This window comes from Gouania willdenowi, chromosome 14 (genome assembly GCF_900634775.1).
Source record: "Gouania willdenowi chromosome 14, fGouWil2.1, whole genome shotgun sequence".
NCBI lineage: Eukaryota > Metazoa > Chordata > Actinopteri > Blenniiformes > Gobiesocidae > Gouania > Gouania willdenowi.
In genome coordinates, this window is record NC_041057.1 from 35,860,121 (window position 1) to 35,880,463 (window position 20,343).

General features: G+C 40.0%; 1 protein-coding gene across 1 annotated transcript in view; it reads right to left on the minus strand.

Moving 5' to 3' along the window:
• Positions 1-19,119: 19,119 nt before the first annotated feature.
• The window catches only part of esama (endothelial cell adhesion molecule a), an 82,712-nt gene continuing 81,488 nt past the window's right edge, over positions 19,120-20,343 (minus strand). The window contains exon 7 of the mRNA XM_028466175.1: positions 19,120-20,059. Within this exon, the coding sequence (XP_028321976.1) occupies positions 19,543-20,059 (517 nt within the window). The 3' untranslated portion in view covers positions 19,120-19,542. The remainder of the gene's footprint in view (positions 20,060-20,343) is intronic.

Genomic DNA, 20,343 nt, shown 5'->3' on the forward strand with positions numbered 1-20,343 from the left:
TAGTAAGGCAAAAAAACTAATTATCCACATATTATCCGCATAAAAGAGGGAGAAAACATTAGAAATGCCTCACAATGATGGTAAGGCTACAGTAAGGCATAAAAACGTGCCAAATTTTTTTTAAGCACCACAAAATTCCGGTAAGGCTATAGTAAGGCAAAAAAAACGGGCGAAAAATTTTCAAATGCATTAAAATGAAGGTCAGGCTATAGTAAGTGTTGTACGTTGGGTGTATTAATCATTCATTCATTACTCTGCAAAGAAGTGTTTATTTAACCACTACAGCTATATGCCTGTCCTGATGTGTCACGCCTATTAAAACTGCCATTATTATAAAAAATGATAGGAAAAATATTACACAAGAAAAGTTATGACCATCTGGTGCTAATACTTCTATTTTTATAAAAAAGGGATACTGTGTTTTGCTAAAACGCCTTGTGCAACCTTTTACACTGTTGTACTCCCGTTGAACCATGACATCTGCATATATGCATAACCTTTTGTACTCTTGTATGCCATGACATCTGAGTGAACTTGAAGCATCTGTTACACCAGTAAGGCATTGAAAAAAAAAAAAAAAAAAAAATGTACTTGTATTCTCTTTTCCTATTCGCTAAGGCGGTCAGGGCATGAATTATGACACACTATCACGCCACGCTTCTTGCTATATATATCTCACTGATTGTTAAGAACGGGAGCTTTTTAGAGGGAGAGCTTTTTAGAGACGGACATTCTGGTTGTTCGGCAGGCCCCTGTCCGTTCTTGTCGGCTGTCAGTTCAGGACTTTGATACTTTGAAACTTGTGATTGACTTTTGATTTTCTTTTTGTTTAATTTTTGTGAAACCTTTAATAAAATATATTAACTATTAAGAAGCCTTCTTGAGTAAATTAACCGCCTGCAATCATCCACCTGAGACAGCGCCCGGGTTTTGAAAAAGATACACTCCTAGACCTCTGGTAAGTGAAAGCCCCCTCGGTTCCTTTCCTCACAGAGAAGGGAAAGGGGGGGGGCTAGCTCATACTGTTGTAAAAAAGAATTGTTTCCAGCTTTGACCTACACTCGGTGGGTCTTAATATCAATCCCACAAAATAGCGAGACGACTCTTAGACTTCCTATAAGAGGAGGTACAATTAGTCTTATCTTTTATTAGAAAACAATAATAAAGGATAGGCAGCCAGCCTCGGTGACAAGGTAGAGGGGGAATTCTTGTATTAAGAACGGCAGTTTTAGATCCCCTACCGTTATAAAGTCCCGCGGGCTATCGACATGGCGCCCATACGTGGAGCTCGACTAAGTTAACCTATTAGTCCGGGAAAAATAAAACGAGTACCGAGTCTAATTAGAAAACCTACGGAGTGTCCCTAAATAAAGGAGTAGAGAGAGAGAGTCTCATTTCCCTACCATACTGCTTGGTAGGAGGAGGGTGAATCGATTGACTTTCACCCTATGAGGAATGAAGGATAACTCAGTACGAAAGTAGTGGAAAAATCTCCAGCTCTTTAGTAATTGTTACTCTGGCAGACCTGATCACCCTGGACAGAGTGTGCAAAGAAAAAGAGTGAGAGATTAGAAGTGTGAGGTCTAACACTTTGAACACGAAATCAGAAAGGTTTCCTTTATTAAAAGAATCAGGTTGAGGTAAGCCTATTCAAACACGCGTGTAATCAGAGGGGAAAAAGGCTATTGAAGCCCTCTTCTCAAGGAGATACCTCAGTCTCCGCTTACGGGAATACTTTGACACGAACGTAAGATAAAGCAATGGCGGAGGGCGTTACCTCCCCATTTTTTTCTCCTGTTCGAAGAGTTTCGACAGGAGGATTGTCAACAGGCTCCACCGGTACTAGGGTACTTAGCAGAGAGATTGAAACTGTGAGATTCAATGACGTGATTACAACAGTAAGAGCAAACCTAGGAGACACATTGGTGGCAGAAATATCAGGGCCAAAATGTACTATTCTAAACCCGAGAAATCCCAGTGGGGAAGACGGTGGCGGAGTAGCAAGATGGGTAGCCACACGATGGCCCATCTCAGTCAATAAGGATATAAACAGGAGAGATATTAAGACAGGAAAGTATTCCAGAAAAACGGCAAACGAAGTAAGGATAGAAAAAGAGGAAATTAAAAATGATGGGGTAATAGCGATAGTTAATGGGTATTACTCTCGTTTTTATGATAAAGATCCAAAATTAAGTTGGGACGAATTAGGAGAAACATTGGAAGCTGTCTTCGAAGCGGTAGAAACAAAAACAGTGGTAACCACTACGTGGGGAGACGGATTGTTTGGATATCCCGACAATATGGCCAGGATAATGATATATGAAGCTATGAGGAATTGGTTAAGCAAAGGTGCAGGACGTCGAATTATATGGGTCCTACAAACCAGAGAAAAATTTCAAGAAGCAAACACCCTCCTGTCTCTGCATCATACAAAAATAGCAAAAATACCTGAGGAGGACCTCGGCTACAAAATAGAAGGATTAAAGGTGTTGTCAAAGACGCGGCCAAGGTCAAAATCAGCAGAGAGGGGCGCAAGGTCTGATACAATAGGAAGAGACGGAGGCAAGGGTCAAATAAAAACAGCAAAGCCACCTCCATATGAAGAACCACAAGCGGGAGCATCGCCGTACAGTACAATAATTACACAAATAATGCCTCTTACTCCCTCAGCCCCTTATTTCACAGACGAGGGCATAATAGATGCACTAATAGAAGAGGGAGACGGAGGTCTAAGTAGTAAATACTTAGTAACTACTGAGGATGAGGGAGGCAGCTCCGGGAGTGAAGAGGAGGATGATGAAGGGCTTGTGCCTTTCAGGGAGGATAATGCACAACAGATGTGGTTAGAGAGGAGAGCTGCAGAAGCCTATCATCAGTATAGAGATGTGACAGGGCCGAGCAATAATGAGAGCAGAGAAAGAGACGCTCTCCTTGAGTTTGAATTAAAGGAATTAAAATTAAGATGTGAAACGGCTGAGGAAGAGCATAGGAATGCTGAAAAGGAAAGGCGGAAAAAAGAAAAAGGGAATCAGGAACGACATCTCAGGGAGTTGCAAATATTAGAAATAAAAAAGAACATCCAAATAAAGGAAGGAGAAATAGCAAACAGATCAGCTTTAGAATTGCAAAAACAATCTTTCCAGGAACAAGTCGATCAGTACAGACAAGAGTTGAGCTATGTGGAGAAAAAATTGAGACATTATGACCAGATTGTAAAAAAGCAGGAAGAAGAAGCGAAAAAGCGAGAGGAGACAATTAATGCTTATAGAAGCTCAGGAAGCCTTCACCCCCCCAGAGAAAAAGACAACAACCCGATAGAAGTAAGCTCGGAGGAGGGGGATGATGAAATTGTCCAAACGCCACATTCCCCCCCACCACAGAAAGAACTAATGATGACGACAGAGAAAAAAACTAATTTACCAGAAAAAGAGGAGCTAAGACTCACAACTGATAATGGCCAGATAAAAATAATAAATAGCACCACAGAAAAATTTGAAATGCCACGAAAATACGCATATGTCACCTGGGTGAGTGACTATGAAACAGGGTCTGTAACAAAAATAATACAAACATCAAGAAGACAGAGCTCTTTTGCACCACGACAAACATATCAAGGGAATCACAGGGAAGAAAACTCTCCGAGGCTAAATTCAACAGCGGGAGGTCGAAGGAAGGGAAACCCAAATCAGATCAGGCCTGAGATACCAGGGTATTTTCCGCGAAAGAATCAAATGGAGGGACAGAGGTTACGGGAGACTCAGAAGGGTCAGAAACCAAGGAATTCAGGAATAAAAGAAGGAGCACCTGCCTGTCCGAGAGTGTCGGACGAAGATTTTCAGAAAATGACAAAGGCAGAGAGGGACAATTTAATGAATGAAAAGGAAGAATGGAAGATGAAGTGGATAAAGGACTATCAGGTAGTTCCTCGGGCAGGAAGGAGCAAAGCACAGTAACGCTCCCGGGGTGAGAAATAATCGAAAATGATATAATAGGGTGGCTAAAGATAAACGAGAACTCCAGGGGGTTACATCAGACACAGAACAAATATGTCCATCTTATTAGAGCCTTGGACAGAACCCATGAATAAATATGCCTTAGTGGAATTAGCAAATGGGAAAGAATGCACCATGCCAATAGGAAAATTTAGGGGCAGGGGTGTCTTGATAGGTCCCCATGCACTGTTGGCTTTTAAAGATATAGACTGGCTGGAGAGAAATCCAGTAAGATGGATGAAAGAAATAATAATTCCAGAAGTATTACAAAACGTAATAGATAAATCTGAATTAAGTGATAAAGAAAGAATAATAGGCATACTAAGAAAAGCAGAAGTGGCAAAATTCAAGAATGACGTAGGTATGATAAAAACTCAGCCATATGTTACTAGGGGAACGATGCCAGGAAAACAAAAACAATACCGGAATTGGAGGAACTCGGAGTCGTTAGAAAAGTAGATGAACCGCCTTGCTTGATGCCTGTTCAGGCTGTACCAAAATAAAATAAAAAAAAAAAAAATAAATAAATAAATAAATAAATAAATAAATAAAAAATAAAATAAAAAATAAATAAATAAATAAATAAATAAATAAATAAATAAATAAATAATATATAAAAAGTTCTTGGTAATAGCAGATAACGCAGGAGGAAATACAAGGATATTTCCCCTGATGCCTGAGACACAAGAAGAGGCAGAAAAATGCTCGCTGTCATATCTACAGGGAAACATGACAATAACAGAAATAAAAAGTGATAATGCCACAATATTCTCTGAGTCAAAGTTCCAGAAACTGTTGTATGATCTTCAAATAGAATACGTTCTTGCGATCACATACCAATCCAATACAAACGGTGTTGCGGAACGAGCTGTTAGATCAGCGAAAGAAGCAATAACCGCGATAGGGAAAGACTGGTGGAGCCATGACGATTTATTTTACATCAACCAAATATTAAGCCAGCCTAAACATCAAAAACAGTTACCAGATTGACCCAGAATTATCCTGTGTTACAGGCAAAAGACAGGTGGATAAAAAACGGAAAAGAATTCCGGGTAATCGACCGACAGGAAGGTAACGTAATATACATTACGGATGGAGGAAAAATATCACCCCCAGCAAGTCCGAGTTAAAAGGCGGTTTAAGGAATAATGATGTAAAAGGGATTGATAGGCTGGGACACAATTCCAACAGGGCCTCCGAAGTTATGACTTCAAAAACTGTGGTGGAAGAAGCGGTTCTCCCCACTTGGGAGGTTCCGTATCACCCTTCGGAGGTTGATGAGTTTTACCAGGTCTTACCGGACCGAGCCCAATTGACCATGGGATTGGTTATGCTCTGCTCTTTGGGGTGAGATGATGATGGTACGTGTACTGTTCCCAGGACATTTTCCTGGTTCTCTTCCCACGGAGAGGTAGTATCAACCGGGGAAGTGTTGTCTGTGTATGGAAGGAGTTTTCTGTCTCAGATGGATGGGTAGAAGACAGGACAGGAGGTTAGGATATGACTGTCAGCCGGAAGGAAAATTGGTAGGACTGGAGTTGGCTGGGGCCTGCCGAATTTCTAAAACTAAACGGAGGTTTGCTAAAGATAAAGTAGAACTCACAAACATAGGTGAAAAGCTAGGAGAAATGATTATAGCCCTGCAGGAGGAAAAGGAGGGAGGAAAAATTGAGGAATGGACGCCTCAAACGCTAAGTGCATCACAGAAAGATTGGATAACAACGGGGAGTGTGAATCCGGCTGGGGACCCAATGAGGGTTCAAGTGATAAAATATAAATTAAGTATCTTAGTGGGGTCTGAAGTGACAGGAAAAAGAAAAGATAAGAGAAAAACAGAAGAGAGATATGAGGATCTTTATTTAATTATGGAGGTTCTCACTCAAAGATGCATAGAAAATAAATCTAACATGAGTCAGATCATTGCTGTAGCTGCTAAAGCATGGGTCCGCGGTGGAATAATCAGGACATCAAAATTAATGCGGGTGGCTCCAAAAGATAAGAAAAAGAGGCTTAGGTGGCTAACGGAATGGACAAAAAGGAGAAATCAAACAGAGGATGATGACCTCACGGGAGCAGAAGTTGAACCAAGGGAGACTTGGGTGGATGCTCCTGTGAATGCACATAATAATAAGGAAAAGGAAGGATCGAGGAGAAAGCTTGTCTTTAGTGAAGAAAGAGATGTAAAAAGACCACAGGAAAACGAATCTGATAATGAATAGCGTCAATAAAAAAAAAAAAAATATAGAGAGATAAAAATAGAAATGGAAAGATGTGAATAATATAAGGAAATAATTGTGGTGCTATTCTCATTACAGAGAAAAAGGTTAGCCCATCGGAAGAATGGAACGGCTCCACCTAATTTGGAATAAAAGACATTATGATAAGGAGGCTAGAAAGGTATTATGGGAAAGAGATTATATCAAGGATATCAAAGAAAACAGACTTAAACCTTACGCCATAGCCGAAAAGAATAGGAAAAGAAAGGAATGGAGGCGGAGATGGGATGAAAAATCAAAAATAGGGATAATCAGTAAGGCCGTTGTAATCTTTCTGATATTGACACTCCTCGGCCTATTAACGGCAATTGGAGTCAGGACATGGATGGAACTAGGGAGGACAGGTTCCATTAAACGAGTGGTTAAAGAGAAACTGGTTAGGTGTAAATCATGTAATGTATATACACCCAGGGCAGAGGTAGAGATCCCCATCCCTTTTGGCACTGGGAGAAAGATGGTCTTTGATCAAGAGAGATACATAAGAGGAGGGATCCAATTCCTAGCTCTCACCCGAGGCTTGGTGGGAAGATGTGACAGGGAATTTTTTCTCCCTGAAATTACGGATCATAAATTAAAACAAGGGCATAATGAGGGAGATGAGAATAGGCGGCTTAGCTGCATTGAATATGACCAACACCCGAGGTCAAATCGGCCTGACAAATGCCTAAAGGAATTAATGTGGAAAAAGCTGGTGCTAAGAAACAACACAGCTTTAATGGAAAATCTTATGGATAAAGGGGAGGAAATATGCAGGAAAATAAGACTTATAAAGTTAGAAATGGTTAAAAGGGGCCTGAGTGACTATAAAGGAGAAATAGGCTATGCAATAGAGGGATGTATTTCTCTGTTCCCGCACCCACGGGGTGTAAGGTCAAAGGAGGAGCAAACACTGTCTCCAACGGGATTAGTGAGTATAAACATTACAAAGCCACAAAGTAAAATTTCACCTGAGTCACCTATAAGGAAGATAAACACAACAACTCCCCCGACGGCTGCATTAGACAGTACAAATGGTAATATAACAAATAAAGGAAGTAAGAAGTGTGTAAAGAAAATGGAAACAATGAAACTTAACGGATGCAAGATAACCTTTGAGGCTTACCAGGGGCCATGCTGTGAGGAAATGATAATGAGGATAATGGAACAACTCTCAAGAGTGGCCTATAAAAACATGTGTGAGGCAGTAAGTGGGGACATGGAAATATGCACAAGGGAGGATTATGAGAAGATTTATGACGATACTACTGCAGAAGGATTCGCTGTGAGAGAAAGCTGTATTGGTGAGAAAGAAGGGATACTTCAATAGAATGTAGATATCAATCCTATATTCAGATATTAAGGAAAAAATGGGAAATAACTGAAGAGAAGTTTGGAGTGTATAAAACAAACAGAAATTAGACGAATACTCAGTGTGGAATGTCCCATCTCATGATGAGATCACAGAGGAAGAATATAACATTGTGAAATGTCCTTCCACAGTTGATAAAGAGGTTTTTTTTGCAAATTTAAATTTGAACCGTTGGGAAAAAGGCTCTGGTTCATGATATTAAAACTATGCCATTGATGACCCCGGGGTTTACGATACAAAGAGATAAGAAGATTTCAAAGAAAATTAGATGGAAACGTGGTATTAGAGATTATAAAGGACAAAAAATGTAGCGTAGACGCCGTAAAATGGTATGTCAACATTTTCCAGAAATGGAAAGACGTAACAAAAAATTGGACTAGAAATTTCACATACGGGAATGGGACGCAATGTAAATCGATAAGGTTGCAGGAGACTATTTTGGAAAAAATAATGATGCAGGATTTTTTGGAAAAAAAAATAAATAAATAGGAGCCTGTATCATACAGGGAATGGTAGTCTGCCACGGATTCAAAGGAGGAAATATTGGATTGCACAGAGAAGCGATGACAGAAATCCTTTAAGACACTGTGTTTTTAATACAACCAAATCCCGATGAAAAAAAAAAAAAAAATGGTTAAATGATGATGAACCAAACAGTGTGGTGGATAAGTTAAAAAAAAAAAAAAAATGTGTATGTCTATCATATTGGGGTTGATTTGACGCAGGCTACGAATGCATATAAATTAATACTGGAAGTGGTCTTCAGCAACACCAGCAGAAAGGTAGCTGAAGAACCGTTTAGAAGTGATTTATGGGAAGAGGCGATGTGGAACTGCAGCGGACACCTACCTATAAATCTCACAGAACTAAGAAAGGAAGCAAAGATGAGGCCCTCTGCATTCTTTGAAGCCTGAGAATGGAGTCAATTAGCAGGTTTATTACTGGGACAGAATGAAGGCTGGAATAGTTTTGATTCGGCTGTAATGGGAGTCTTAGTGATTCCGCACCTGATAGCAATCCCTAGGGAGGATGGGTCGGTGTTACATAAATTTTTGGCTTATCCATTGCCTCCCGAAGACCATGACGGTTTGGAATTTTTTAATGAGAGGAACACCTTTGATTGGAAAGGAAAAATAGAAGTTAAGAAGGATTTGGGGAGTTTCTCTGATGAGATCAGGGTAGAAAATATGACAGAATGGGGAGAAGCAAGGAAGGAGTTTTTGCCAGAGGATATGCGCATATTAATAGAGGACATGCATATACGTTGGCAGATGCAGTTCTTTTATTCGTACCTGACAAAAACTACTTTTGGAAAGAGACAAGAGTGGATGGATGTGATGAAAATGTATAAGGCATACAAAGCATTTTTACAAAGAATAGAATATGAGAATACAGAGAGTACAGGTGAAATCTGGATTAAACCTTGGGCAGAAAAATTAGCTGCAAAAAAATATACATTAACAAATGAAGATAGGAAAATCCGCCATCTACTCCCAGACTTTTTGCACACAATTAAAAAGCATCACAAACACCAGGGTGAATGGAATTGGCAAGACTTCATACAGTCACCGTTCCCCTATCAAATGACTTTCCTCTATACCACCGAGAGATCATTATTCCTCACGGCACCCATAAATGATTGGAACGGCGAAAAGGATAATGAGACAATATTTAAGAAATGGTTGCCACTAACTCCTGATGCTCAATGGCATCAGCTTCGCTGGTCTCACGAAGATGAATCATGGAATCTGACGATTACAGAGGCGGCAGGTGCGAGAATAATTGGAAAGAAACCAGTAATAAAGAATGGTGAGACTTATGTAGAAAATATATGGAATACAGCTGAAGTTGAATGGCAACCTTGTAGGATGAGAGGAGGCGAATGGGAGTGTCTTAAAGATAAAACTCTAATACAGGAACTAAAGAAAACTGTAAATTCCACATATGCCTTTGCATCACACGATATGCTGACCGAGAACAGAAGAGGGATGTGTGTGATTCCCGGAAAGCATGTGAGGGTACCTCACTGGCCATCCCATGTGGCGTCTGTCGGATGGTTACAGGGAATAGACATAGGAGGATTGATGTATGATAGATTGAGGTTTGTTAGAAATGTGCTTTGTGATGGAAACAAATTAAAAAATAGGGAGAAAACTGTTCCAATTTTTCAGGAATGGAAAAATGATAATACAAAAATGAAACTAAAAGAAGATAGCCCATGGTATATCCCAACTGATACTGTGAGGAATTGTGCAGTGACAGAAATCGATAACTCAAGAATTGTACTGGAGGCCTCGGATGATGTTTTTAACTGTGAAGCAATAGGGAAGCATAGTTATAGAGAAAAGAGTATGGAAAAAAGGGGGACAGGCCTGCCAGCTTGGAGGATGTTTGGGGCTATGATGATCGGGGTCGCCGTACAGGGAGTAAAAAAGGGAGTGGTTGAAACTGCTCAAAATGTTTGGTGGTGGACCAAAGAAATAATGTGGTACCTTAAATGGATAATGCTAGCTATTGGGGGTATAATATTTTTGGCAGTAGTAGGAAAAATATTAGCAATTTTAAATTGCTGCAGAAAAATGTGCAACTGGGCATTTAGTAGAGCAGATAGAAGACACGAAACATTAGTGACTCAGTCTGCCAGGAAGTTGGACAAAGAAATACAAAAGAAGAAGAAAAGGCATCGTTTTAGGAAGAAAGGAGAGGCCCTTTAACCAGGGGCCTCCTGCTCAGCAAAGGCGTAAAAAACATCATAAGATTGGGCGTTGACAGGGCGTTCCCCGCCCACGGGGGGGGGAATAGAGGGCTCCTCTCAAGAGATATATACTGCCCATGAGGCGCCTTTCGTTACTCTTGCACAAGGAAACGACCTGCAGGAGAACTGATAAGCAGCTAACAGGCGACTGACAGAGACCTGACCAGATAGGAGGAGAATAGAAATGGCTGAAGCAACACCCAATTTCTATCATCCGGTAAATATAACAACAACTCTCACATCCACACCTATGCCTTGCAGCACGGCACTAAATAACCCTTTAGAGGGTACACTGGTTTTCAGCTGTTTAATACAACTGATATTGTGCTATGCTAATACAACAAAAATATTAAGAAACAACACAAATACGAATATGGATTGGGAATTTTGTAGTAAGGAATGGGAAAAGTGTGAGAAAAATCGACTGACAACAACTGAGGCACTAACTGCCTACTGCCACCACTATGTCCCTTCGGATGATACACTTGTGTTCCGCTGTTTAATACAACTGATGTTGTGTTATGACAGTGAAATTCAAAATAACACAGAAAGAATAATAGACTGGCAACTTTGTGCAAAGCAATTGGAAAATTGTGAGGCAATGACACTGGCACTTAACGAAAACCCAGCTGTCAGCCATGAGAATATAATTCTAAAAATTAACGCAGACTTCTTTCTGCTGGCCATAATAGCATGTCTATTGATTTTGATAGCGAGGAGAAACAACTTAATTGAATGGATAAAAGTTTTAACCTCATCAATTATGATAATTGTGGTGGGTATTCTCAGAAGATTCCTGCTGAGAATCACACCTTTACATACCTCCTTAGTAATTTTTTACATTTTATTTGGTGGCCTCCCTACCCGCAATTGGCAGGATGAATTCTGGATTGCGACCACAGTTATATACATCCTAGATATAATTTTAACTATAGTTAGGATAAAGACAACAAGAGTTAACCACTTTCGTTTTATAGGCGCAGGTATATATTCAATTTGTTTTCTATTAATATTAATAGCTATGTACAAAAAGGGATCGGCCCTCAGCAAAAAAATGACAAAAAATTTAGCAATAACATGGGGGTTTTTTTTTTATCTTCTCAGGAATCATCATGATAACTATGAGACAACCTACACAAGTTTTGGCCATAGCCTTTGTGGGGTTCGTCATAGGAATAAATCACCATAAAAGATTGATAGTACGGGATAGAAATGTTATTGACAGGGGAGGAATCCCCTTGCATAATATTTAATTTCATGCTAATGTTTGAATTCTCCTCCCCCATCATAGGACGGATGCTTGGGTGCCCCGCAATAAAAAAGTCTATGAGACACCCTTGACCCTGGGGAATTACCCCTATCCGGACAGGGATACTCCTTATTTCTTCAGTGAAATTACTGAGGGAAGGATGAGTTACCTGAACCCCCATCTTTACCTAATGACGAGAGCAGAAGCAAGGAAAGTTAATTTTACTGCACTCAGACAGGTGAGGGAGTTAGGCGATGGAATGGAGACAATTAACATCGGGAGTGACTACATCTCGTTTTACCAGAAACGTTACCAAAAACAAAACAGAAAAAACAACATCCTTGAAAAAAACAGATGTGGGGATATGTCCAAAATTCCTGCCGTGGCTCGGTTCCTGGCATTAGGGTGGAGCATGAGTGATGATAAAGACATAGAAGAGAAACTTAGCATTGAGGACGGGGAGGGAAGTGATTCTTCTTCAGGAGATGAAAAAGCTGGAGTTGGTTCCCCCGCTAAAAGACGAGGAGAGGATGGAGATGATATGGGTCCGGAGTGGAAAAAGGAGAGAATGGCTCTGACTGAGGCCCTGTCTGTGTCACCTCCTCGTGCTGTCTCACAGTCTCCTGCGTGTATGGAGATGGAATGGGAGAGAGATGACAACACAGGAGAGATCTTCTTTGCCGAAAGGGTGGCCAGAATATCCCCCTTCCCCACTGTGATGAAAGTCGAGTCTGCTGATGAAGTGGCTGACTGCTTTCCCCCGCTGGAAAATGAATCGGATGATGATGGGGCGGAGCTGTTGGGTGCAGAGACATTCGTGGGGTGAAAGGGGGGGGGAGGCCCCAATGAAGGCATAGAGACAGTGACACCTGCCCCGACTGATGACAGTCTGGAGAGACTGGAGCGGGCGTTCTCGGTTCTCAGCGTCATACTGGAAGACGTCAGGGGTGTCGTTATGTCGGTTGTAAAGGAGGGTCTCACCCCGCCACAAGGGGCCTCGGATGCCAGCAGGCTCTGAGAAGTAACGCCGTAAGGGGTTGACACCCTAGACGGGGGTGGCTACTCTGGAAACACCCGGCGGGCGACAGCTCTGACCGATGCCGGTCATATATGCTCATGATGATTAATAAGGAGGATGTTGTACGTTGGGTGTATTAATCATTCATTCATTACTCTGCAAAGAAGTGTTTATTTAACCACTACAGCTATATGCCTGTCCTGATGTGTCACGCCTATTAAAACTGCCATTATTATAAAAAATGATAGGAAAAATATTACACAAGAAAAGTTATGACCATCTGGTGCTAATACTTCTATTTTTATAAAAAAGGGATACTGTGTTTTGCTAAAACGCCTTGTGCAACCTTTTACACTGTTGTACTCCCGTTGAACCATGACATCTGCATATATGCATAACCTTTTGTACTCTTGTATGCCATGACATCTGAGTGAACTTGAAGCATCTGTTACACCAGTAAGGCATTGAAAAAAAAAAAAAAAAATAAAATGTACTTGTATTCTCTTTTCCTATTCGCTAAGGCGGTCAGGGCATGAATTATGACACACTATCACGCCACGCTTCTTGCTATATATATCTCACTGATTGTTAAGAACGGGAGCTTTTTAGAGGGAGAGCTTTTTAGAGACGGACATTCTGGTTGTTCGGCAGGCCCCTGTCCGTTCTTGTCGGCTGTCAGTTCAGGACTTTGATACTTTGAAACTTGTGATTGACTTTTGATTTTCTTTTTGTTTAATTTTTGTGAAACCTTTAATAAAATATATTAACTATTAAGAAGCCTTCTTGAGTAAATTAACCGCCTGCAATCATCCACCTGAGACAGCGCCCGGGTTTTGAAAAAGATACACTCCTAGACCTCTGGTAAGTGAAAGCCCCCTCGGTTCCTTTCCTCACAGAGAAGGGAAAGGGGGGGGGCTAGCTCATACTGTTGTAAAAAAGAATTGTTTCCAGCTTTGACCTACACTCGGTGGGTCTTAATATCAATCCCACAAAATAGCGAGACGACTCTTAGACTTCCTATAAGAGGAGGTACAATTAGTCTTATCTTTTATTAGAAAACAATAATAAAGGATAGGCAGCCAGCCTCGGTGACAAGGTAGAGGGGGAATTCTTGTATTAAGAACGGCAGTTTTAGATCCCCTACCGTTATAAAGTCCCGCGGGCTATCGACAGTAAGTCAAAAAATCTGGCTAAAAAATTTCAAACTCGTCAAAATGGAGATAAGGCTATAGTAAGGCATAAAAAAGGTCGAAAACATTTCAAACGCAACAAAATGCAGGTAAAGCTATAGTAAGGCAAAAAAAACCAAATTATCCGCATATTATCCGCATAAAAATGGGCGAAAACATTAGAATTGCCTCAAAATGATGGTAAGGCTACAGTAAGGCAAAAAAACTGGCGAAAAAATTTAAAACTCTTCAAAACGCAGGTAAGGTTATAGTAAGGAAAAAATACTGGCCAAAAAATTCAAATTTGTCAAAATAGAGGTAAGGCTATAGTAAGGCAAAAAAATGGGCGAAAAAATTTCAAACTCGTCAAAACGGAGATAAAGCTATAGTAAGGCATAAAAACGATCGAAACAATTTCAAACGCCTTATAACGTACGTAAGGCAATAGTGAGGCATAAAAATTTGCAAAAAAATTTCAAACACCTTAAAATGGAGGTAAGGCTGTTGTTTGGCATAACAAGAGGTGAAAAAATTTCAAACGCCTGCCTCATAATGGAGGTAAGGCATCAAAATGGGCGGAATTTTTTAAACGCCTGATAATGGCGGTATGGCTATAATAAGGCATAAAAACACCGCAAAACGGAGGTAACGCTATAGTAAGGCATAAAAAAGTGCTCAAAAAATGTAAACGCCTTATAACGGGGGTAAGGCTACCGAAAGGCAAACATTTTTCAAACGACTCAAAACCCAGGTAAGGCTATAGTAAGGCATGAAAAAGGGCGAAAATTTTATACGCCTTATTAGAGAGGTAAGAATATATTAAGGCATCAAAACGGGAGGAAAATTTTTCAACCACCTCATAACGAAGGTAAGGCTATTGTCAGGCATAAAAATTTGCATCAAATTTCAAACACCTGAAAACGGAGGTAAGGCTATGGAAAGGCATAAAAAATGGGCTGAACATTTTCAAACAACTCATAATGGTGGTAAGGCTAAAGGCATAAAAACGGGCAAAAAAATTTGAAACGCCTCATAACAAAGATAAGCCTATTGTAAGGCATAAAAAAGTGTGAAAAATTTTAAACGCCTTATTACGGAGGTAAAGCTATAGAAAGGCATAAAATGTTGGTGAAAAAATGTCAAATCTTTCACAGGTATTTTCAGAAATTACAGTTGATTCAGAAAAGTGCAGCCAGACTCCTGATGAGGGTGCAGAAATACGACCCTGTCCTTCACACCCTGCACTGAGTTCCATTCCAACAACACACCCACTACAAAATCTGACTCTTCACTCACCAACGTATTCATGGATCTGCACCTCAGTACCTCAAAGATCTCCTGACCTTCTACACACCATCACAATGCCTCCAAAGCACTGACAGCGTTTACCTCCACTGCCCCAGGAGACAGGGCTTTTCAGTCATCGGGGCCCAGGCTCTGGAACACCCTGCTTGACCACCTCAGGGCTCCACAGTCTGTAAATAAGAAGCATTTGAAAACGAATTTCTTTAAGTCATTTTTAGCCATTTTATTCTGTCTTGATTGTTAATTATTTGATTTTATATTACTGTTCTCACTCCCTGTAGCACTTTGAGATTTGTGTACAAATGTAAAGTGTGTAGCAAATAAAATCCATTATTATTATTATTATTATTAAATGCCTCAAAATGAAGATAAGGCTGTAGTAAGGCATACAATTTGTCGAAAAAAAAATTAAACACCTCACAACGGAGGTGTTTTGGAATTTTTTTAGCCCATTTTCATACCCTACTATAGCACTTCCAACGTTTTAATGCCATGAGTTTAACACCTCTGGCCTAAGGTCTATCTTTTTTTAAATTGGTCATAATTCGTTTAGTACTTTAGGCGTATTCTTGCTAACAAACAAACAAAGTTAGCAGTGATAATTATAAGACCAAAAAAACAACAAATACACATAATTTACACCTTTAACATGTTTAAAAGCAGATATTAGCATCTAAACTTTGTGTTTCAAGATTTATATCTATATGAGCTTTTTTCTCGCCTCTTATCGCCCTCTGCTGTCTGCCACTGGAACTGCTTCTATTGGTTCATCAGTAACCATGACAACAAGTAGACAAAAGTACCAAAATGTCAAAAACACAAACACAATTGAGCATGTTTTATTTTATTTGAAAATTCGATTTAAAAATTTTATACAAGGCATTTTTGCTTCAACATAAATGTGGAGGATCCATGTGCACGTCCACGGTTCACTTATAAATAAGCAGGTTTGGCCACAGCAGTAATAATACAATCCATCCTGGTTCTGAATCATACACACACACACACACACACACACACACACACACACACACACAGCTGTAGAAAAATAAATGTTCAACGCACACGTTTTAAAACCATCAGATTAACCCATTTACATCATTCCATCAATCCACTCCAGTGTTTACATTGAGTTACAGATTAACTCTGTTCTGTGTGGCTGTTTCTATTAAATGTGACGCACACACGTGCACACGTACATGTGCACGCTGATGCTCCAGTGTAAAGACATCATCACTTTATTACATCCAAACATTATCATATGTTAATGTTTCATTTATCAGGGAAATTTACTTTGATCTCCTGACATGTTTCGACTATCAGTCTTCCTCAGAGGCGCCTGCTGATCACTTTGATGTGTCCATTTAACAGTGCTTCTCAAAGTGTGGGGCCCCCTGGTGGGGACTAGAGGTATGACAGGTGGGGCGTGACTTTCTGGGATCATTAGAACTAAACAAACAAAAGTAAATAATGAGAACCTAAAAATGTATCAGAAATTCAAAGAGCATTAAATGATTAGACTGCATTAGATATGGAATGATAACTAAATGTAAAGTGGAACAAAAGTGTAAAAATTATGATTTAAAAAGTATGAAAACATAAATTTCTTAAACTTTTTGTCACAGATTGCAAACAATGCTCCTTTATTTCCTGTAATTTTGACTAATTAACTAATATTGTCATTAACTAAAACTTTCACATTCGGTTTTCATTAGTGTAATTGGGTCTTTGATTTTTGATTAATTATGATTAATTAGTTATTCTGTTAGTTCAATAAATGTGAAAATGTGATATTTGTCAGGATTATTTGGGTGGTGATGGGTGGGGGGTGATGGGTGGGGGGGGGGGGGGGGGGCAGTCGAAACATGTCAGGAGATCAAAGTAAATTTAATGGAAAAAAAAAATGAAACCACCTGAAGTGACATTAAAATGTGTCCCAGGAATATTTGACCATTTAATTCAAGCTCAACAATAAGGATAAATATGTCAGTCAACTCAATTTAGAATCATCATCATCATCATCATCATCATCATCATCATCATCATCATCATCATCAGAGCGGGGGAAGGGAGACACAATTCTCTCCTAAATCAACAATTCCAATGTAATTGTCTTAGCATTATTTTATTATTAACTATCTAAATTGTTTGATCTCTAGTGGGCCACAGATTTTAAGAAAGAAAAGGAGTAATTTCAACATTATTGTGCCCTAGTTTCCACTTCTACGTATACATAAAATACTAAATATGTAAGAAACTGACAATATCCTACTAATAAGTGACAGTTATCAGTCCCAACAAGATCTTAACTTTACATTTCTTTGATTTTTGGACCAATTTCTATTTAATTAAGGAAAATATGATGTAATAACTTGAGGAATGACATGTGATCTAGTCCAACACATCAGCTGATCATAGCACACGTTCATCTTCACTCACTCACTTCTAAACATTGCAAACGATGGTTATTCTACAGTTATTGTGCTTCAGGTTTGTTGCTAATCATGAATAAATTAAACTTGAATAAATCAAACCTTTTGTGCAACGTGGAAATAATCAACTACAGGTGGAACAAGTCATGTCACTAAAAGTAACGAGTAACTTTTACTTTGAGTACTATTTAATGGAGCTACTTTTCACTTTAGTCTATCATGTATTACATGTACTTGTGTAAAATTTCAAACAAGTTGATAAATCAATATTCTTTACACCTCTGCTAAAGTCCTAAGTCAAGTCTAAAGTCATGTGACTCCAGTCCTTCTTCTTTTCTCCTTTAATATTAGCCTACAAATTAGCCATTAGCTTGCTAATTAGCCATTAGCTTCCTGCTAGCTAACGTAATGCTTTTAAAGGGCTTGTTGTGTGTATAAAATCATTACAGATTAATGCTGTTCTGTTCACTTTCTGACAGTTATTTATAAAATAGAAATTAAAAGAAGAACCAGAGTAAATAAGCAAAACAATGAAGCTGGTGCCAAATTACAAACCCTTAATGTAGCTTAATATTTCACTAAAGGCTTTTTGTAAGTTGGTTATTCTCGTGTTGGTGAATCTTCAGAGTCATGTGACCCAAACATAGACTTTTAAAGGTCACAGAGGCTAAAACAGACCAGAATAAAGGATTTGTAATTATTTCAGCATTTAAATAAGTCACATAAAAATGTTTTATTCGGCTCATATAAAAACGGGTTCTTTAAAAATCTGGAATTAATGGAAAAGATACAAATCCAGCTGTGAACTTTTCCTCACGTGTTCTTTTCAAAATAAAGTAAAAAGTAGATGTTCCAACAAATCTAAAAGCTATTTTGTTCTGAAGAAAAATAATTGTGTGTTTCAGTATATATAGTGTATAATTTATTACAGTAGATAGTAATCTGTGAGCATGAGTCTGTCCTTTGTTGATAATTCAATATGTTTCTCTGTAAATGATGATTAAAATAATCTGAGCTTAAAGAACTGAAAGAGTCTGTGGACATTTTTAAAAGATTAAAAACCGACTGAAATGAAGCCAAAAGTAGAAAATAAAAGGCTTTAGGATTGTTTTGTTTTGTCCTCATGGATCATTTACTGTTTCTGTTCATTTGTTATGCAGCATTGATTTATTCTGTTGGACCCAAATCAAATAAACTAGTGGTTCTCAACCTGTTCAGGCCATGACCTCCAAAATAAAGGTCTCAGAGAGCGGGGACCCTCCAAAATAAAGGTCTCAGAGAGCGGGGACCCTCCAAAATAAAGGTTCCAGAGAGCGGGGACCCTCCAAAATAAAGGTTCTAGAGAGCGGGGACCCTCCAAAATAAAGGTTCCAGAGAGCAGGGACCCTCCAAAATAAAGGTTCTAGAGAGCGGGGACCCTCCAAAATAAAGGTTCCAGAGAGCAGGGACCCTCCAAAATAAAGGTTCTAGAGAGCGGGGACCCTCCAAAATAAAGGTTCCAGAGAGCAGGGACCCTCCAAAATAAAGGTTCCAGAGAGCAGGGACCCTCTTGGTTTAGTTGCAGAAAAAGGTAAAAATGAGCAAAAATTGTCTCAAATTGTTCATAAATATTCTTAATTTCTTGAAGGCATCTAGCAACCCCCTGTCAGTGTCTCACAACCCCAAATGGGGTCCTGACCCCAAGGTTGAGAACCACTTGTCTAAGTGACCGTCCCAATGTGCCGCAGCCTGATTGGCCCCTCCCCCTCCTCCTCTTCTTTTTTCTTCTCTGAGATGTGTCCTGGAGGATCCAGTGGAACCAACTTAATAATAATAATAACAATAATATAAGCAATAAAAGCTACATATGAAAATAAGCATAGAGCTATAGAAAGTAGAAAAGAGAATACTGGCGTAAAGAGTTAGTATTAAACAGATATCTGTGAATATAAAAGAGTTAAGGAAGTAAACAGTGCATCCTCCTGGAGCTAAATATTAAAGTATAAAAAGCAGCTGCTGTTAGACTAAGGACCCCGCTTGGTTCTGTGCAGGCACCATGATGGGCACCCCCCCCATGCGGACGATGTTGGAGGCTGTGATGGTGGAGGTGGGCAGTGGTGGGGGGGCGGGCACGACTCCTTGTGGTTGGCTGAAGGTGTGCAACACCTGGGCCTGGGGCAGCTGGCTGTAGCGCTCGGGTCCCGCCGCCGCGCTCCCATTGGTGGAGCTCTGGAAGGGGGCGGGCAGGGTGCTGCTGTTGTTGTAGCTGTAGTGAGTGGGGGTGGAAGCGCCGTGGTTGCGGGACGGCCGGTACCCTGCTGTGCTGCCCGTGGCTGTTATGATGGAGGCGGAGTCAGAGGGCGGGCGCTGGGCGTACTGCTGCAGGTGCTGCTGATGGACGGGGTCTCTGTGGTGGGCGGGGTCTCTGTGGTGGGGGCTGGAGCCGATAGAGGAGAGGGTCCCATTCTTAGAGATTATGTCAGAGCCCATCCCGCTCCTAGCCCACGACACACGCTTTGGAGCCTGGGCGTCTTCCCTGCACACACACACACACACACACACACACACACACACACACACACACACACACACACACACACACACACACACACATTTATATAAAAGATACATACACACATTTACACACTTTACAGAAAATAATGCACTAAAAAAATTATTGCAGTGAATCACTTTTTTTTTCACCACAAATACGGTGAAACCTTTCTTATTTCACTAGTTCTCAGTATACCATAATACTGATGCACAGATCACAACACAAGAAACAGGAGAACCAGCTGAGACGCTTTGCTGTGTTTTGTT